The sequence below is a fragment of the Mustelus asterias genome, chromosome 3 (genome assembly GCF_964213995.1).
Source record: "Mustelus asterias chromosome 3, sMusAst1.hap1.1, whole genome shotgun sequence".
Classification (NCBI taxonomy): Eukaryota; Metazoa; Chordata; class Chondrichthyes; order Carcharhiniformes; family Triakidae; genus Mustelus; species Mustelus asterias.
The window spans coordinates 20,781,989-20,800,153 of record NC_135803.1 but is presented as its reverse complement, the minus strand read 5'-3'; the positions used below and the strand labels follow the sequence as shown (position 1 = coordinate 20,800,153).

Sequence of the window (18,165 nt, the reverse complement as noted above, 5' to 3'; positions counted from 1 at the left end):
TAGGGATGGGCAATAAATGCTGGGCCCAGCCAGCAATGCCCACATACCATAAAATGAATAAATATTTTCAGAAATGCAAATACAACTTTAAGCAAACAGTTACTCAGCAAGTCCCCACCCAAAGTTGTGATTGTTCTCCTGAAAATCTCGATTTTTAGTGAAATGACTTTAAGTGAATCATAGGTTCCCATATGTTAAAACTTAATTTAAGTTCTTTAGGACATTTCTTAAAAGCCAATGTACAAATCAAAATAATGTACCGTATGTGTGTAGTACTGCGCATTCCTAAATCAATATAAAGGAAATACTGTAATACTGTACTTTAGGATCTCTCTCACCAGAAAAGAAATTATGTTGAAATTCTGTACATTTCTAAATGAAATAACCTTTAAAATTAAACAAATTTTAAAATATTAAAGAAATACAATATAAATGTAAAACAATTGCATTCACCAGCTGCCTGGTTTCAGACCTGACCAGGCTCCATCTGCTGGCAGACACAGAGTGTGCAAAAAGCTGCTGAAGAAGTCTTGGGACTTCAGTGCTGGCGGAGAGCAGAAACAGGAGGAAGAGGGAAGAGGGGAAAGCTGAGAAGTCCCCAGTGGTGGCAGCGGGTACCTGGAACTTCCAAAAGAGAGAATGGAGAATGGGAACGGGAGCTGAGCAGGAAAGAAGGACTTCAGGACTGAGAACAGGACCATGAACGGAAGCAAGACAGGGAGCAGAGGGAAGAGAAGCGACTGAAGAAGTCCCCAGTGGTGCTGCACACACCCCAACGGCAGTGGGGAAAACGCCACATGCAAATTTGGGACGCAGGCCACAGAACAAGTAAGTGACAAACGATATTACAGTGACAACTGCAACATCAAATAAATATTCAGTCTCTATTTTATGAACAATATTAAAATGAAACAACGTTGATTCAGTCGAGGGAACCTACTGTCTTTTATGTTATAAAACCAGCATATCGACAAGAGCATTTTAAAATATATACACACTATATTTTCTTACCATTAATTCCGGGGAAGTAATGTCTTTGGGTGCTTGGTGCTGGTCATTTCGAGATGCAGAAGCAGCCAGTATGGCCAGTCCATTGAAAACCTGCTGATAGTGCTCTCCTATACGCAGCAGTAGCTCATTATGTAACCCCTGAAAATCTTGTCTGAGAAGGCTGCCCAGTTCAAGTTCAGTCTCATTCTAAAAACAGCAGCAAGAAAGAGAGACAAAATGTCCTGTACCATGAAACAGTATACATAATGGGAAATCCTTCTCCCCGGTCACTGGAATGAAACCATTTATTCTTTGGATGGAGAGGGGTACATTGTGTACTAGCAAAGCAAATTTAAGGAACTAAGAAGTGGAAGGAAAAGAAACAAGAAAAAATTAAACTGAAGGGTGTTTCTGAAAGGAGATACTTCTCCAGCCAGTGATGAGCAATAATAGATAGCTCCCAATTATATTTTAAAAGTCTCCAGGAGAAGAGATTGGATAATTTGCATGACTTCCTGACTCCCATCTAAGACACAAGACACAGTAGCCCATCGAGTCTGCTCCGCCATTCAATAAGATCGTGACTGACCTGATGTGATAATCCTCAACCCCACTTTCCCACCTTATCCCCATAACCCCTCATTCCCTTACTGATTATAAGAATCTGCACTGTGCCAAGTACATCAATGGAGTATCGAAACCTGGAAGTTTGCCTGCCTTTTCAGGAGACATCACAGGTTCTCCGAGATCCACCTTGATACGTTGGGAGACTTGTACGGTCTAAAGCTGATGGAAAGCAAAATACTGCAGAAGCTGGAGATTTGAAATAAAAATAGAAACAACATCTGGACAGAGCTAATATTTCAGGTCAAAGATCTCTCATCAGAATTGGAAAAAAATTGGAGAAGTAACAGACTTTAAGTACAAAGGCAGAGAAAGGAAGAGGGGGAGAACAAAAGGAAGGACTATAATTGGGCAGAAAGCGGGAAAGTGGAGTAGTTTAGGAGGGCAAGGGCAGAGGGTTCAGAGTGAGAGCGGGTGGTGTTTTCAACCTACCCACACCATCACAATGAAGCAAAGTCAAGGAACCGCACCTAACCTTTCAATTATGCACTTCTAAAAATTCATTCGTGGCGCATGGGCACCGCTGGCCAGCCAGCATTTATTGCCCATCCCTAGTTGCCCTTGAGAAGATGGTGGTGAGCTGCCTTCTTGAACCATTGCAGTCCACGTGCTGTGGATTGACTCACAATGTCATGAGAAAGGGAACGCCAGGATTTTGACCCAGTGACTGCGATGGGACAGTGATATATTTCCAAGTCAGGATGATGAGTGGCTTGGAGGAGACCTTGCAGGTGGTGGTGACTCAACATTTTAGATCATAACCCCTGCCCCCATTTTCTAACCACTTCTTATCAGTTGATTTGACCGCATGATTTTTAGCCAGCAGTGCCATATTTAAAGCTCTTGTTACTGAACACAAACAGACTCTTTTTACCTGCAGATAATGGAGACCGCGCTCCAGTTCATCCTTTGAGCAGGAGCAAACCAGATGGGAAAAAATGTATTTAAAGTTGTTGATCAAGATCTCTCGGCGATTCACGTTCAACTGCTTTGCTATGGTCCGGATCAGTAACGAAGAAGTAGCACTGGCCTTTGCAGCTAGATACGGTAACAGAGATTGCAAAGTACGCTGTAAAACAAAATGCAATTTGCATCATACAGCAGCATAGAATGAAGAATATCCTGTTGTTCTGAATGCTAACTTGAGGAGACCGATGGTGTTTGGGGGAGGCAAGCATAAGGAATTGAAGTTTAGTGTAATACCAGCCTGTAGCTTTCATGGAGTGCCAATCAGTGTCAGATTCCTCTCCCATTCCCAGTTCCTTACCTTGAGATCCAGCCACTCCTATCTTGCCTGACTTGCTTTTTTTGTACTTTATTCCTAATCAAAAAAGCCAATTAAGTCCAATCAGAGTCCCCACACGAGGGACAAACCAGATCCAAGCTGACAAGACAAGGTTGTACATCCCATCTTTGGCTTGATCAAAACAAGATCCAAGCTGACAGGCTGAGGCATTGCACCCCCTCCCAGGCTTGATCTAACTCTTCATCTTAGCCAAAAGGCCGAGATGGCTTTGAAAAATATTGTATCAGGTAAAGCCTCGGTTTAACCTTGTTGGCTACCCTGATCGCTCTACCCAGGGGAAACCACGATCGCAGGCGTCAGCACACCCCCAGGTGCAATGGGCCAGCTACGTTCCCTCCTTGATCATGGTTTCACCCTGCCAAGTATCTCGCCTGACCTACTGGCTCAGGCTGAGTGAGAACTGTGCAGTGCAATGTGTTTCTGAGGCCTTGTGGTGGAGGTAAGAAAGCCACGCCCCATTTTTAATGGCACTAGCTGCTGTGAAGTGGATACGTTTAAAAGTCCAACCGCTTTGAGAAGCCAGAGGGAAGGTAATTTTGTGAGCGAATTGGGTAGGATTGGGGAAGGGGGTCATGGTATCCATCTCACATCTTGTCCTTGAAAACAATGCATAAAAGCTACCTCTTTAACCAAACATTCAGTCACCTGACGTGGCTCAATGTCATGTATTTTCTTAAATGCTCCTGTGAAGCTCCTTGGGACCTTCAACTATTTTAAAAGGGCTTTATAAATATAAGCTGTTGTTGGTCACTCTCCATAATATTTAGCTTAAATACTATAGAATTAAAATTTTACTTTATCAGATGTTCTTTCAACATGCCTCATGACAGAAGAATAACCATTTAGAGAAACAGAATAAATTTACATACTGTGAGAAAACGATTCAAATCCGGAAAATCAAACACTTGAGCCACTTCAGATAAGATGCCAAGTGTAATCTGCCGCTGATGATCTGCCTCTCGCTGACACAGTTCTTTACTCTGACCCTCAATACTGGAACTGGCTGCCAGCTGTCTTGTATGCAATGACTCCACCAGAAACTGAAAAATAAACAACACCATATTAGCAATAGCTGATAATCCACAAGTAAGATTGCAATTGATTGGGTCTCAAAACCATACAAGTCTGAAACACTGGCCACATCAGCGTAAAAATCACACCCAGCAGAGGCTTGGCTATATCAACACATAGCTCATACTACAAGAGTTGCAGGTGAAAGAAGTTTATGAACACACAAAACAGGAGCAGAAGGAGGCCGTTTGGCCCCTCAAGCCTGCTCTGCCATTTAGTAAGCTTAAGGCTGGTCTGTGTTGTGTTTCGAGTTCCACATTCCCATTTACCCCTTATAACTTTTGATTCCCTTGCCTCACAAGAATCCGTCAACCTCTTGCTCAAAAATATTCAGCAACCCCCAACCTCCACCACCGACCGAGGAAGGGAGTTTGTACACCATGTGGCTAAATTTGACAGTGCTCCTAAAATTTAAAATAATCCTGCATTTTTCCTAGTTTGTTAGGAATGCAATGACACAAGATTCAATATCCAGATTATATTTATAAATTAGTGTAATGGTTTTGTGACTGCAAGGTATAGAATTGTACAAAGAAATGACTGCACAGAACAGAAAAAAACTGATGTTGCTCTTTCATATTTCCAGCATGTCCCAACAGCCAATGAAATGAGAAATACCCACCATGAATCAGCCATATCTAAACAATCAATCTTTAAAAAATAGCTTTTGTACCTCACTTTTGTTGATTCATTTGTGGGACTTGGGTGTCACTGGCTGGCCAGCATTTATTGCCCATCCCTCGTTGCCCTTGGAGAGCAGTTGAGAGTCAACCACTTTGCTTGTGGCTCTGGAGTCACATGTAGGCCAGACCAGGTAAGGACGGCAGATTTCTTTCCCCAAAGGACATTGGTGAACCAGATGGGTTTTTCCGACAATCAACAATGGTTTCATGGTCGTCAATAGATTCTTAATTCAAGATACTTTTTATTGAATTCAAATTCCACCATCTGCCGTGGCGGGATTCGAACCCTTCCCCAGAACATGATCTGAGTTTCTGGATTAATAGTCCAGCGATAATACCACTAGACCATCGCCTCCCCCTTACTGTACCTTTTTAGTTATTTTTCCTTCACAAACCCACCCAATTTGATGCAAATATGTCCTTGACTAATTATATACTAAATTGTCATTATTCATACATTTATTTTGGGGCAGCATGGTGGCACAGTAGTTAGCACTGTTGCCTCACAGTGCCAGGGACCCAGGTTCAATTTCTGACTTGGGTCTGTGTGGAGTTTGCACATTCTCCCCATGTCTGCGTGGGTTTCCTCCGGGTGCTCCGGTTTCCTCCCACAGTCCAAAAATGTGCGGGTTAGATGGATTGGCCATGCTAAAATTGCCCCTTAGGTGTCGGGGAGGACTAGCCAGAGTAAATGTATGGGATTATGGGGATAGGGCCTGGGTGTGATTGTGTTCAGTGCAGACTTGGTGGGCCGAATGGCCTCCTTCTGCACTGTAGGATTCTATGATTCTATATTCCAAACATAGTTACATATTAATTAAGCTATAACTTTCAATATTTATGTATTTACAATTCTATAATGATACACTTAGACACAGGAACATAGGGATGTAATAAAGATCAAGTATTTTTGTCTACAATTATTTGTTAACAAATTCTTTTTGTTGGTCACAGCACTCAAAAGGGTTAAAGTTAGTGACTGAAATGAACATGGGATTCACATTTAGAGCCCAGCATACCAAATACATTAATTAGTGCACATACTTTGTTGTTGCTGTAATAGGTAGAGGCTAATATGATAATAGCTGTTGAGTGCAAATTCATTAGTATCATTCTGACCAGAATAAATGAAAACCTGGCTGGTCAAAACACTAGTTTTCAGCAATCATAGGCTATTCAAAGTGGCTGGGACAAACATCCTAAGTGATTTACACTCTCATTGTTAACAAGCACTTATAATGAGGATCTTTGGAAAGTTTGTGTTGACTGGCAGTTCTGAAGTTCAGAAACTCATAGATTTAATGTCCTTTATCTCAGATTTTTTTCAGAAGAATTCAGAGTATATCTTAACTGAATTGCAACCAAAGTGTCAGCTAGTTAGAGGCCATCAGAAATACGAAACTAATAAAAGGCTTCATGTCGGCATTTCAAAATGTACAAAGTGAGTTGCCATGTTCCAATCATTCATTTTATTTTTCAGGTTGCTGCAAGAAAGGGACTTTTTCTGTTTTGGTATTTCAATTAAAAAGTTTATTACATTTAAAATATATAGATTGTACTCAGTAGTGTTCATTTCACAACTTAGCAGTGAATGCATTTGTCTGTGGGTGTATAACCTGAACCATAATTTGATGTGGATGCTGATAACATCCATCTCACTACCATCTCTCTCAGCTCCTCCACTGTTGCCAAACTATCAGACTGCTTATCTGACATCCAACAATGGACGAACAGAAATTTCTCCAATTGAATACTGGGAAAATAGAAGCTATCATTTTTGATCTCTGCTCCAAACTCCGGTCCCAGCTCAGGGATTCCCAAATTGTGGGCTGCGACCCCGAGATAGCTTCTGGGGTCGTAAGTTCCTCCTCCCTCCGAGGCAGCAATAGCAACTGCGGAGAGGAGACCCGGACTCACTGGATCAATATCTTTCAGAATTAAACACAGGGATGCCTCCTAAAGAGTAGTTTAATAATGCAGCGATCTGCACATTTTAAAGTTGAGAGCAGGATGCCTATCAAAGAATGATTACTGGTACTACAGGAGACAAATAAATACAATACGGTTAACAAGGTGCAAGTATATCAGCTGTATCAATCTCACCTGGCATATAGGTTTCTTGTACTGGCTAAAGAAGGCCTGCAGCTTCATTCCTTTGGCTGCTGCTAGTGCTCTGATCTCTGTATAAGCAGCACCAGCAACAAATGTGAACTTTGATAGTAAACAGTGACACAGATGCAAAAGGGCCAATGGAACCAGGTCTCCTCTGGCAGCTCTATTTTACAACATCAAAAAAGAAAAGAACGAAACATATATGTACATACTCATATACAGAAATGCTTTAATTATTGCTAAAGGTTTATGTATATAATTGGAGTAAAAACTATCTTAACAAATAAGGATGGATTTACACTTTACCTACTGCTCAGTGACTGGTAACTGCACTTTAATCTCTAGGCATCTTGGAGGAACAACAAGAACCATGTCTACCGTATTGGTTTTTCTCTGACTGGAACTTTAAGAGTTGGATTCTTTATGCATTGGCAACATTATGGGCATTCTATCATCTGCTTAAAGGCAGATCAAGGAGCAGCACGGTGACGCAGTGGTTAACACTACTACCTCAGTGCCAGGGACCTGGGTTTGATTTTGGCCTTGGGTGATTGTCTGTGTGGAGTTTGCATGTTCTCCTCGTGTCTGCGTGGGTTTTCTCTGTGTAGTGTAGTAACATTGTGCCACAGCATCGTAGAATCGTGCTTAGGTACACCATCCCCACACAGGAGATTGCTGAGTTTGATCAGATTGGAAGAGAGACACATCCAACCCAAGCTTAAGTAATTCTTCAGAAAGAGGAAAACTACCTGAGCTGAAATCGGGTACAGTGTGCTCTCCTGCGTCAAGGAAGACATAATGAGAGGAAAACATTTTGAAAGAGGTGAGAGGAATATATTATACACACACACCTGCTATACAATATCTGGTTTTATACATGTTTTACATACAGTTCTGGCTTGAATTTATGCAGTTTTAATTGTTCTACCAGATTAACAGCAGCACACTTCTGGAGGGAAGTAAAACTTTACATGAAAGTTATAAGATTGCTTACCGACCAATTTCTCTGGTTGTAATGATTAGTGTATCTTTTAGCTCATTATTTCTTGAAATCTTAGCACTTGCGTATGCCTCCTTCAGTTTAGATACAAGTAGCTAAAATTAAATTTAAAAATAAAACAAGTGATAATATTATTAATTTATAATTCCATATTAAATGGCATCACGGGCGCGTAAACCATCGTGATTCGAGTCAGGTACATTCCATTTATGTTCCAAATGAACACTGCAAAGCTACTGTTCTATTAGAATGGAGATGTACATCCATAAACTACTAAACTTCTAATACTTGAATAGCTATGAATTATAATCAGCGTACATTGCAAATTGTTTCAAAATATCATAAACAGAAGATCAAAGCATCAACGTAACTACACAATTTTCCCTTTAGAAATTTGACTTTGTTCACCTCTTTAAGTAAACTCTGGTCTTCAACATCTTGGGATTCTAACAAATGATGTATTTTTTCACCAAATGCAATTCTGACAGCTTTATCTGAATCTTCCATGAGGTTCAGGATTGCACCATAAATGGCTTTAGTATCCAAATCAGTTTTCCCCAGATTCACATGTTTACACAGATAGGGAATATTGCTTATGAAAGCTGTGGGGAAAGATGACCAAAATTAATATTAATATAATACAACTAAAATATAGTTTAAATATCACATTCTTTCTTTAACCCTATTGCTGCCCCAAGTCAAGGCGTAGCCTCATAATGACTGAAGCCGTAGCACAAGTTCCTAATATTGACTTTTCTCTGGGGTGGCATGGTGGAACAGTTGTTAGGATTGCTGCCTCACAGCACCAGGGACCCGGTTTCGATTCCCGGCTTGGGTCACTGTCCGTGCGGAGTCTGTACATTCTCCCCATGTCTGCACGGATTTCCTCCAGGTGCTCCTGTTTCCTCCCACAGTCCAAAGATGCGTAGGTTAGGTGGATTAGACATGGTAAATGGATTACAAGGATAGAATTGATAAAAGTTGATACAAAATAAGTGACAAATGGGACTTAAATAACATTTGCTCGAGTGTAAAATTATGCTTAGTGTGTGGACCCTTATTCTTTTTTACGAGCAGCTCCCACTAAACTGATGTAACACTCACCAAGTTTTACTGATGTAGGCATTGACTTTCCTATTAGCACAAGGAATGGAATAAAAATAGAAGGTCCAACTGCTGGTCCAGCCAATGCAGACTTGCTTCTTACAGTGATATTACTACAGAGGAGCTCACAATCTTCATTTAAAAGTAGCAAGTCGCTGGTGGGAAGCAACAATTCAGTTGTGCCTGAAAGCACACAGGCTAACTTTCCAACATTATTGGCTAATTCTTCATGTATCAAATTGGAATCATCTTGGAGCTTGTTTCTGAAAGGTTTTAAAACGTAGTTATGAGATCATCATAAACATTGAAAGCTTTACGTCAGAGGGACATGTCAGACCATTTGGGGAATAAAAAATAATGGTCACCAGGAACACTGAAATAGAACGACATGAAAGAAGAGCAGGTGAAGAAAAACATTTTCAAAGTAAAAGAATCAGTAAAAGTGTTTAAAATGGAGAGATTTAGAAATTAAGTTCCAGACAGTAGGATCACGGTGGCTGAATGTATTCCCCACAATGGTACAGAGGATAAAAACAAGAAATAAATCAGTCAGAGGAGCGAAGGACACCCAATTAAGTCCCAACACAGTGCCAGCTATGGGAGTCAGCATTCAATTCTGCACAGAAACTAAAACGAGTGCAGTACAGTGGTTTCTCAATATCCAATAGGTCATAATGTCATTTGTGAGATGCACCTGTATTAATATATCCAAGTTAAATAATTATTTTTACAAACAAATAATCCATCATGCCATCATGTTTCTCTGATGTTTAGACTGACTTGTGGTCTAGAGTAGTAAATAGGCTGATATATTAAATTAAATACTCAATGCTGAACATTCAGCAGAATATTGTCCCTCATCCTTCTGGGCTGTGAAAATCAATTCTGTCCGTCAACTGTAACCACAGCCTACAGGACTTCCTCAAACTTCGGAGCCCCACTCTTTGAATTGGAGATTCGTGTCCCAATCCCTGCACCTCGACAATCTTGGTCAGCCCTGACTGCGCGCCTTTCACCCACACCACTAAATATTGTCATGAACTATTCCAGCAGATGGGTGTTCCACCCACCAAGTCCCCAAACTGTTTACTAACTCGCATGCTTTCACTTTCATAGCTGATGGGCTCAGAAGTAGATGACAAAACCCTTTAGAACCATAGAAAAGTTATGGCGCAAAAAGAGGCCATTCAGTCCGTATATTATTGGCCAAATATTATTCAAAGAAAATGAGCATACTCCCATCACTTTGGTCAAACTTGTTTTACAACATTATCCATCATATATAAAGCCATTTGGCAAAAATGACATTTAAGATGAAGCAATTATTTAGACTATTAATTCATAGCTCACTATCAATCAATCAGGAAACGATTACTGTGTTTACTTCAAATTTTAAAAAAGCACATACAAAAGAACCTCCTCAATGAGAGAATGTGATTTAACACCGAGGCAATGCAGTAGTATGGGGAATCCCCGCACGGAACCGGCACGGGTGACATCACTGGAACTCTGCAAAGACCACTTGTGTATTGCTGTTCTCCAATCAGGACGCACGCCGCTGTGTAGCAAAGAAAGCAGGTACACACATTTTGCCTGGTTCTGGTGCGCTGTGGGACATAACAGGTTCAGAAGTCAGAGGCAGAAAAATATATTGAAAAGTAGTTAACTTTAAAACAGTCTCAAGGCAATAACCAGTAATAACTTTTCAGACTGGCTCACACCTAATATTTCTTGCATTAGTTTTACCAAAGCGTTAAACCAAAACAATCAGACAAAATAGAAAATTGTTCACAAGCATAGGGAACATTTGATTGGAAGGTGTATGCCATTGGAGGTTTCTGTCTCAGTCCCTGCTCCATGGCTACCGATTGCCCACAGGGAACAATTTCCACACCACAAACACAACCTGACCTGTTTCAGGAAGTCATGATGTGGAGATGCCGGCGTTGGACTGGGGTAAACAAAGTAAGAAGTCTTACAACACCAGGTTAAAGTCCACCAGTCCCACCGTCCCACCAGACGAAGGGACAGCCTGTTCCGAAAGCTAGTGGCTTTTGCTACCAAATAAACCTGTTGGACTTTCCACCTGGTGTTGTTAGACTTCAGGAAAACAGAGGTAAGTGATCTACATTTGTATTGTTAAATATTAGAAATAATGGATAGATTTAAGTGGGTTTAATTCATTGTTTCTGTGTAAGGAAGGGTAAACCTTTAATTAAATTCATGCCAGACAAAGGTATTTGCATCTGGGGATTTTGGTTTCAAATAAAACTGGGCTTCTACTGTGCTCAGAGGGTTATGATGTGAAAAGTAAACAAGCTGGGGAGAAGTAGAAGTCATTGTTTAGCAACTGGGGGCACCTTTAGGGTAGGAAGGCTAGTTTTAGCTGTACACATAGCAGTTGGAGCTAGATAGTGAAAGTGAAGGCAGTTCTCACAGCTCTGCTAGAAGCAGTTGGTTATAGAAGGCTAGAGAGGGAACATGTTTCTCAGCTTTGCCAGGAGGAAAGCCATAACATGGGGTAATGGTTAGGAAAATAGATGCTGAAAACTTTAAAGAGCAGCTAGTCTTACAACGCTGCTCCTCCACATTTTCTTTTTAAAAAAGTAAAAGTTACAATCTTTTGAGCCAGCATTCCATTCTGAGATCTTCCCATCCAGTTATAACATCAACTGGAATCGTAACACCTGATCTTTGCTCCTGTGGTTTTACATCTCCTTTGGAACGTACCAAGGAAAGGACACAGCCTGAAGTAAGAAAACATAGAAACCCTATAGTGCAGAAGGAGGCCATTCAGCCCATCGAGTCTGCACCGACCACAATCCCACCCAGGCCCTACCCCCACATATTTACCCACTAATCCCTCTAACCTACACATCCCAGGACACTAAGGGGCAATTTTTTTTTAGCATGGCCAATCAACCTAACCCGCACATCTTTGGACTGTGGGAGGAAACCGGAGCACCCGGAGGAAACCCACGCAGGCACGAGGAGAATGCAGGAATGAATCAGGGTGTCAACATAGGGATCATATTTAATATGAGACTTGTTTTTTTCTTTATTTGGGTTCTGAAGCCACTGGAGCCTGTACTTCTTTGCCATTTTCATCTCTCTGTGCCTCCAGTCCAGTACACAGTTGCTTCAGTTATTCACACATTTTCTTTGTCTCTACTCTTTTTAAAATTTCTCTCATTATACTTCCCAGTGGCTGAAATGATATTAAAGTGTATCACCATATTCCATTTTCCATTCAAATACTCTGCAGGTCATTCCACATCCTCTCATATACAATGCACTTGTGTCTGTACGTGGAACTTTCCCTATCTGCTTCCTTTTTCCCATTGTTCTGCTCTTTTTTAGGTGCAAGTCAATCTATTTTATGTCAGTACCTCATGCACTATGGGCATAGGTGGAATTCTCTCAGGGCTCCCAACTGCCCCGAGCTCTCAGCAATTTTTACAGATTTTACATTGGGGCGGGCATAGTCTTGGACAGGAAGCCTGCCCTTGTTCCAGCTGAGGCCTTTAAGCTGTAAATTAATGACCTCCAGACCTCTCAACACCCATTGGCCCCGAGATCCCAATCATCCTCCTGGGTGGTGCCCCCCCCCCCCAGCTCTTCCCTTCCTTCCCCACCCTAGGATCCCTGACACTTACCCAGGACTTACAGCAGTCTGACAGCTCTGTGCAAGGTCCTCTTCTGGGGGGGGGGGGGGCACTGCAATCCTGTTGCTGGAGGGACTGGAGAGCTGCCGGCCAATCAGATTGGCCAGCAGCTCTCCAAGGTGGCACTTCCTCCCAACTGAGGGCCAGAAGTCCCGCCTTATGCCAATCAATGCTCGAGAGAGCGCGCAATTTGGAAACCAGGGCTATCAGAATCGGCGGCGACATTCTCTGCTGACTCTTCGGACGGTTGGGGCTGAGCCCCCGCCATCTTAAAAATACAGACTAAACATTTTGTATATTTGAATGAATCTTGGCTGCAATTACTGTACTTACTGAAACTGCTTGACAAATGCTGACTGAGGGATACTAGGTCAGAACTGAAGTCAACAGATGCGAAAGCTGCATCGGTCCTGTGTTTGTGAATCCACGGTAATGACAGAAAGTCACAAAGTGTCTGAAGCGTATCATTGTTCCCCCGACCTTGGACAACTGGCAAAATATAAACTCTTAAAATTAACTTCCTAAAAACATAGACATGCAGAAACCTAACAGGATTCATTCTGAAGCAATCAAACTACATTCAGATTATAAAACTGTGCGGGTCGCTTATTGAAACTACTGCTATTGTTCTCTTGCAAATACTACATAAAGATGTTACTTTTCTCAATAGTTTCTTACAACGATTGTAGCACTCGGCACCAAAAAACTGGAGCTTTGAGCAACTTCTAACTCAAAAATATTACCTGTGTCTAGAAATGTAATAGAAGTTGGAATTATACTAAGTTCTTATGAAGCAAAATGCAAGTTCAATCATTTATTGGAACAAAAACTGGTTTCATTTGTTCAAGAGCATTCAAGCTTTAATATTTTAATTTGCACAAATCAAGTGACTCGAGCTTGAGCGCATTTCCGCAGGTAGTAAGCTTTCTCTTCACCAGACTTTCTAAGCCACTGCAGTCTGTTTACCACTTTCATCTCCACCTTCCTCGCCCACCACCCAGCTGCTTCAGTTACTCACACATTCGCTTTGACTCTTAAATACTTTTAATTTCTCTCATTATATTACCCATTGTCAATGCATCATTAAAGCACCATTGTTTTGTAATGTGAGCTTTGCAGGTCATTGAACCATAGACCTCATCATAACAGACCGTTTCCTGTTCTCATCAGAAGTTTAAATTGGTGCTCCCAGCACACTGGTTAACGTGTTCAAGTCAAAACCCTGGGAGTGCCAGGTGAGTGAAACAATTGAATGGGGGTTAAAATACAGAACACAGGAACTGACACAAACACTTTAACCAATGTCCTGAAGTAGTGGCATGTAAAATTTCAACTCTCAGATATTCAGCACACATGCACATCCAACATGAGTTGCTGGAATCAATCTGGGGAGGGCAAACATGCTAAAATTTCTCTTTCCCTACTGATTTGCCAGATCAGAGAGTGTTCAGAGCAGGCCAGATACTGATCCTTGAAAAACAGCTAGTTCAAGGGGTGTAATTACAAAATGAACCATCAACGACACTCGACCCAATTATCCTCAATTATTTGCAAGTAAAAGCTACATTTAAAATTGACTTTTTTTTTCATTTGTGCTCCTGATGTGAAAAAAAGACTTGCGTTTATATAGCACCTTTCACACCTCAGAACATGAAAACCAATCAAATACTTTTGAAGTGCGTTCACTGCTTTAACACAGGAAATACAGCAGTCAAAATGTGCACACAATAAGATCCCACAAACAGCAATGTGATCATTGCTAGACTATATTATTTTAGTGATGTTGATTGATGAGTAAATAGTGGCCTGGACACTAGGGATAACTCCTCTGCTGTTCAGCTAAACAGTGCCGTGGGATCTTCAGAGAGCAGATGGATCTCAGCTTAAAACATCTTTGACAATGTAGCACACCCAAGTGTCAGCCTAGATTTATGTGCTCAAGTCTCCAGAGTAAGACTTGAATCCACAACCTTCAAGGTCAGACTGTTACCCAGAGCAACGGCTGGTGCATGGTTGAAGTGGACAATGCCACCACATTTACTGCCTGCAAAAGTAGTGCTGGGGCACTAAAAGTCAACCAGCTGTGTCAGACGCAGGTGAGAGTGTGGCAGGTTTCTTCCCGAAACTCATTTGGTTTTCACAAAATCCAGCTGATACAATCGTTTTCCGGTGCCAACCCATAAATTGCCAGATACATTAAATTCAACATCACTACTTATGACGGTGGGATTTGAATCATTACCTGATTTATAACCACTAGACTCTAATCAAAGTAAACACATAGTAAATTTGTCACTGAAGTCAACTCAGCGGCCTAAAAAAATCATGTTTTTGCATTGTCGCAACATATAATTTGACCCCTTTACAGCCACAACATGCTATCCTTGCACTTATAATCAGCCTCAATTTGTCTCCCCACGTATGCGTATTTTACTCACCTTGTACCTGAGTGCAAGGGATCAAGCAGATGATATGGGTTGTGTAGTGGAGGTGTGTTGGAGTTTAAGACACAGCCATTCTTTCCTTTGGAAGCAGATGACATTTCAAAATGGCAACCACCCATACAGGCGTATAAGGGATTTTTTTCTAGGCTTGAAAGGTTATATGCCAATATCCGTGGTACCTTATTGCATCAATATTGCTCACTAAACTACTAGCATTAAATATCTGCTTCACCTACCTTGCAAGTAGATTGCAGCATCGCTTATTTTTATCAATCTGTCAACCAACTGTCCCAATTCTTCAACTGTGGAAGCAATGCTCAGTTGTTTTCTTCCATATTCTAGCACTTGTGTAAACATCTCAAATGTTATCCAAATCAGTTGTATTTTCATTGACCAAATTCCAGTGGAACTTCGTGCTTTCCCACTGGAGGTGTCACTTGTTTTGATTCTGTCAGTACTGAATAGAAATAAAGATTGCTAGCTAGCTTGTTTTACTGAAGACAAATCAAATTTCAACTCAAGTAGATTGCTGTGAAAGGCCATGAAATTCACCAGTTTGTCTGATAATGGTTTTTGACTCCACTTTTTACCATCTGAAAATTACTCGGGGAAATATGAAGGTAAACTGCTTAACCATCGGGTTCTTTGTGCATTTGAAGCGACGAACTTTCACCAGAACTATCAATTTTTAGAAGGCTTCCATGTGCAAGTTTGGGCAAGGATATAAAAACAATGGTTTCATAACCATTCTTTACTTGATATTTATGCTCACATATGTGACTAAACACTGGTTACCATTTCAGCACACATAGGCACACCTATAAAGAGACTTGTAAAGTCTTTGTGACAAACAGCTAAAGTAAAGGTTATTTATTAGTCACAAGTAGACTTACATTAACACTGCAATGAAGTTACTGTGAAAATCCCCTAGTCGCCACACACCGGCGCCTGTTCGGGTACACTGAGGGAGAATTTAGCATAGCCAATTCACCTAACCACCAAGTTTTTCGGACTGTGCGAGGAAACCAGAGCACCCGGAAGAAATCCACGCAGACACAGGGAGAACGTGCAGACTCCGCACAGACAGTGACCCAAGCCGGGAATTGAACCCGGATCCCTGGTGCTGTAAAGCAGCAGTGCTAACCACTGTACCACCGTGTGGCCTATAACAAACGGTTGGAGAATGTGCTGAGCAATTTTCTTTGCTCAATTACTCCATGGCCAGGATATTAGAACTAGACAGCCAAAATACTGAAGAATGGAACAATTGCAAGAAAAAATAAACATAAATCAAAATTACTTTGTACCTATCTGAAACTCCTTGGTCACAGAATGCTGTACATAAAGCAGCCAAACGAAATATAACTGAGATGCCCTCCAACGCAGTTACAGCCTTCTCACGTGACTGAACCTTCTCCAGCAAACTGATCAACGATGTGAGTCTCTCGCACATTGCCCACCATAACTTGCTCCTGAATTTTATTTCCACTGGACCATGTCTGCAAGAGATGAACGTCGCATTACAGATTTGTATGAAAAAAATGAAAAATGATTTCTGAAGATAACTGCATTGCAGCTATATTTGTGAAGAATCAGCTGTTCTCTGTTTATAACCTCCGAATTAGGAGCAGCAGTGGGCCACTCAGTCCTGCTCTGCCACTCAAGTAGATCATAGCTGATGATTGTAACCTCAACCCCACATTCATGTCTACCCCCCGATAATCCTTCACCCCCTTGTTAATCAAGGATCTATCTAGCTCTGCCTTAAAAATATTCAAAGGCTCTGCTTCCACTCTCTTTTGAGGAAGAGTTCCAGAGACTCACAACCCTCAAGAGAAAAAATTCTCCTCACCTCTGTCTTAAAAGAGCAACCTCATATTTTTAAACAGTGACCCCCTAGTTCTAGATTCTCTGACAAGAGGAAACATCCTCTCCACATCTCCACCCTGTCAATACCCCTGTTTGGGAGACAATAAATAGCACTGTTTGGGAGGTGGTGACGGGGTTCAGAGTACAGATCTGTTAAACATGGGACATGTTTTCCAGTTTTGACCCAAAAAACTTGGTGAACTTTCTGTACTCAAGTACACAAACTCATTGGTGGGTTTACTTTGCAGCCAGCTCCATAGAAACAGCGATTTCAATGGCTTTCTGTAGAGTGAAATTAGTCTCCGCTAATGGACATTTTTGTATTGCTTTGCTGCATGGACCACAGACAAATCTGTCATGAATGGTATCATTCAGCATGTCTCCAAACTCTCAATATTCTGAAAGTCTTTTAAGCACTGCCACAAATTGTGCAATTGACTCCCCGTCCTCTTGGTTTCTTCTATGGAATCTAATGCGCTCTGCAATCACCAGGGGTTTCGGTGAAAAATTTCCACAATTTGCTTGTACGTTTTAGTGCCTGGTTTATCAGGTTGTACAAGGCTGTGGAGGAGATTAAAAGTTTTTCCCCCCATCGCGCTCAGGGAAGTGGGCACCATAACGTTCGGTGTGAGAACTCCATTTCTCCATATTTTCATCAAAATCTCCAACGATGTTGAAAACTCGCACCATTTCTCACTTAAGCAGGTTTCCCATTATGCGTTCTTCATACTGCCTTTCCAGCAACTACCTTTTTCCTTACACACAAGGTACTAACTTGAGCATCAGCCTGTCTTTTGCTACAACCAGCTCTTGTTTGCAGAGTATCTTTTACTTATGTCCACACTAGCCCACCAGTTCTCCGTAACATGTGTGAAAAGTTTTCTTTTTTCGAACTTTTCCTCACTAAAAATTCTTCGATGGCTCAGCAAGCGCCAGTTTCTGTTGTGTACTTGGAGACATGACACTTGGAAGCACTGGGTTAAAAAACAAACTGAGTCTTTAGTAGTGGTCGGTGATCTCTTCCATGGCTGTTGCTTCTTTCTCCATTTCCTGTACTACATCTTACGATGTCACTTCTGTTTACATACATTACTAAAACAGGGTTCCACAATCAGCCAATAGGAATAAGTACAAATACATAAGTAGGAATTTGTGGTTGAAATCAGAAAGAGAGAAAACATATGAATGGATGATAGCCATCAAGAATGTGGCTAATTTGGTGGATCAAAGTTTTGGCTTGAGCAAGATGCTAAATTTAGTAAACATTTGAGCAAAACTGAAGTACAATAAAGTACAC

General features: G+C 41.3%; 1 protein-coding gene across 2 annotated transcripts in view; it reads right to left on the bottom strand.

The window, feature by feature from the left end:
* Positions 1-18,165, bottom strand: part of atr (ATR checkpoint kinase) — an 81,203-nt gene that overhangs the window by 53,768 nt on the left and 9,270 nt on the right. Inside the window, exons 6-16 of one of the 2 annotated variants that reach the window (XM_078205597.1) lie at positions 16,307-16,498; positions 15,236-15,456; positions 12,889-13,044; positions 10,299-10,497; positions 8,891-9,153; positions 8,195-8,388; positions 7,781-7,881; positions 6,778-6,949; positions 3,790-3,960; positions 2,489-2,683; positions 1,012-1,197 (exon numbers count right to left, since the gene is read on the bottom strand). In XM_078205597.1, the coding sequence (XP_078061723.1) occupies positions 1,012-1,197; positions 2,489-2,683; positions 3,790-3,960; positions 6,778-6,949; positions 7,781-7,881; positions 8,195-8,388; positions 8,891-9,153; positions 10,299-10,497; positions 12,889-13,044; positions 15,236-15,456; positions 16,307-16,498 (2,050 nt within the window). The remainder of the gene's footprint in view (positions 1-1,011; positions 1,198-2,488; positions 2,684-3,789; positions 3,961-6,777; positions 6,950-7,780; positions 7,882-8,194; positions 8,389-8,890; positions 9,154-10,298; positions 10,498-12,888; positions 13,045-15,235; positions 15,457-16,306; positions 16,499-18,165) is intronic. The other variant, XM_078205604.1, reaches the window with a different exon arrangement.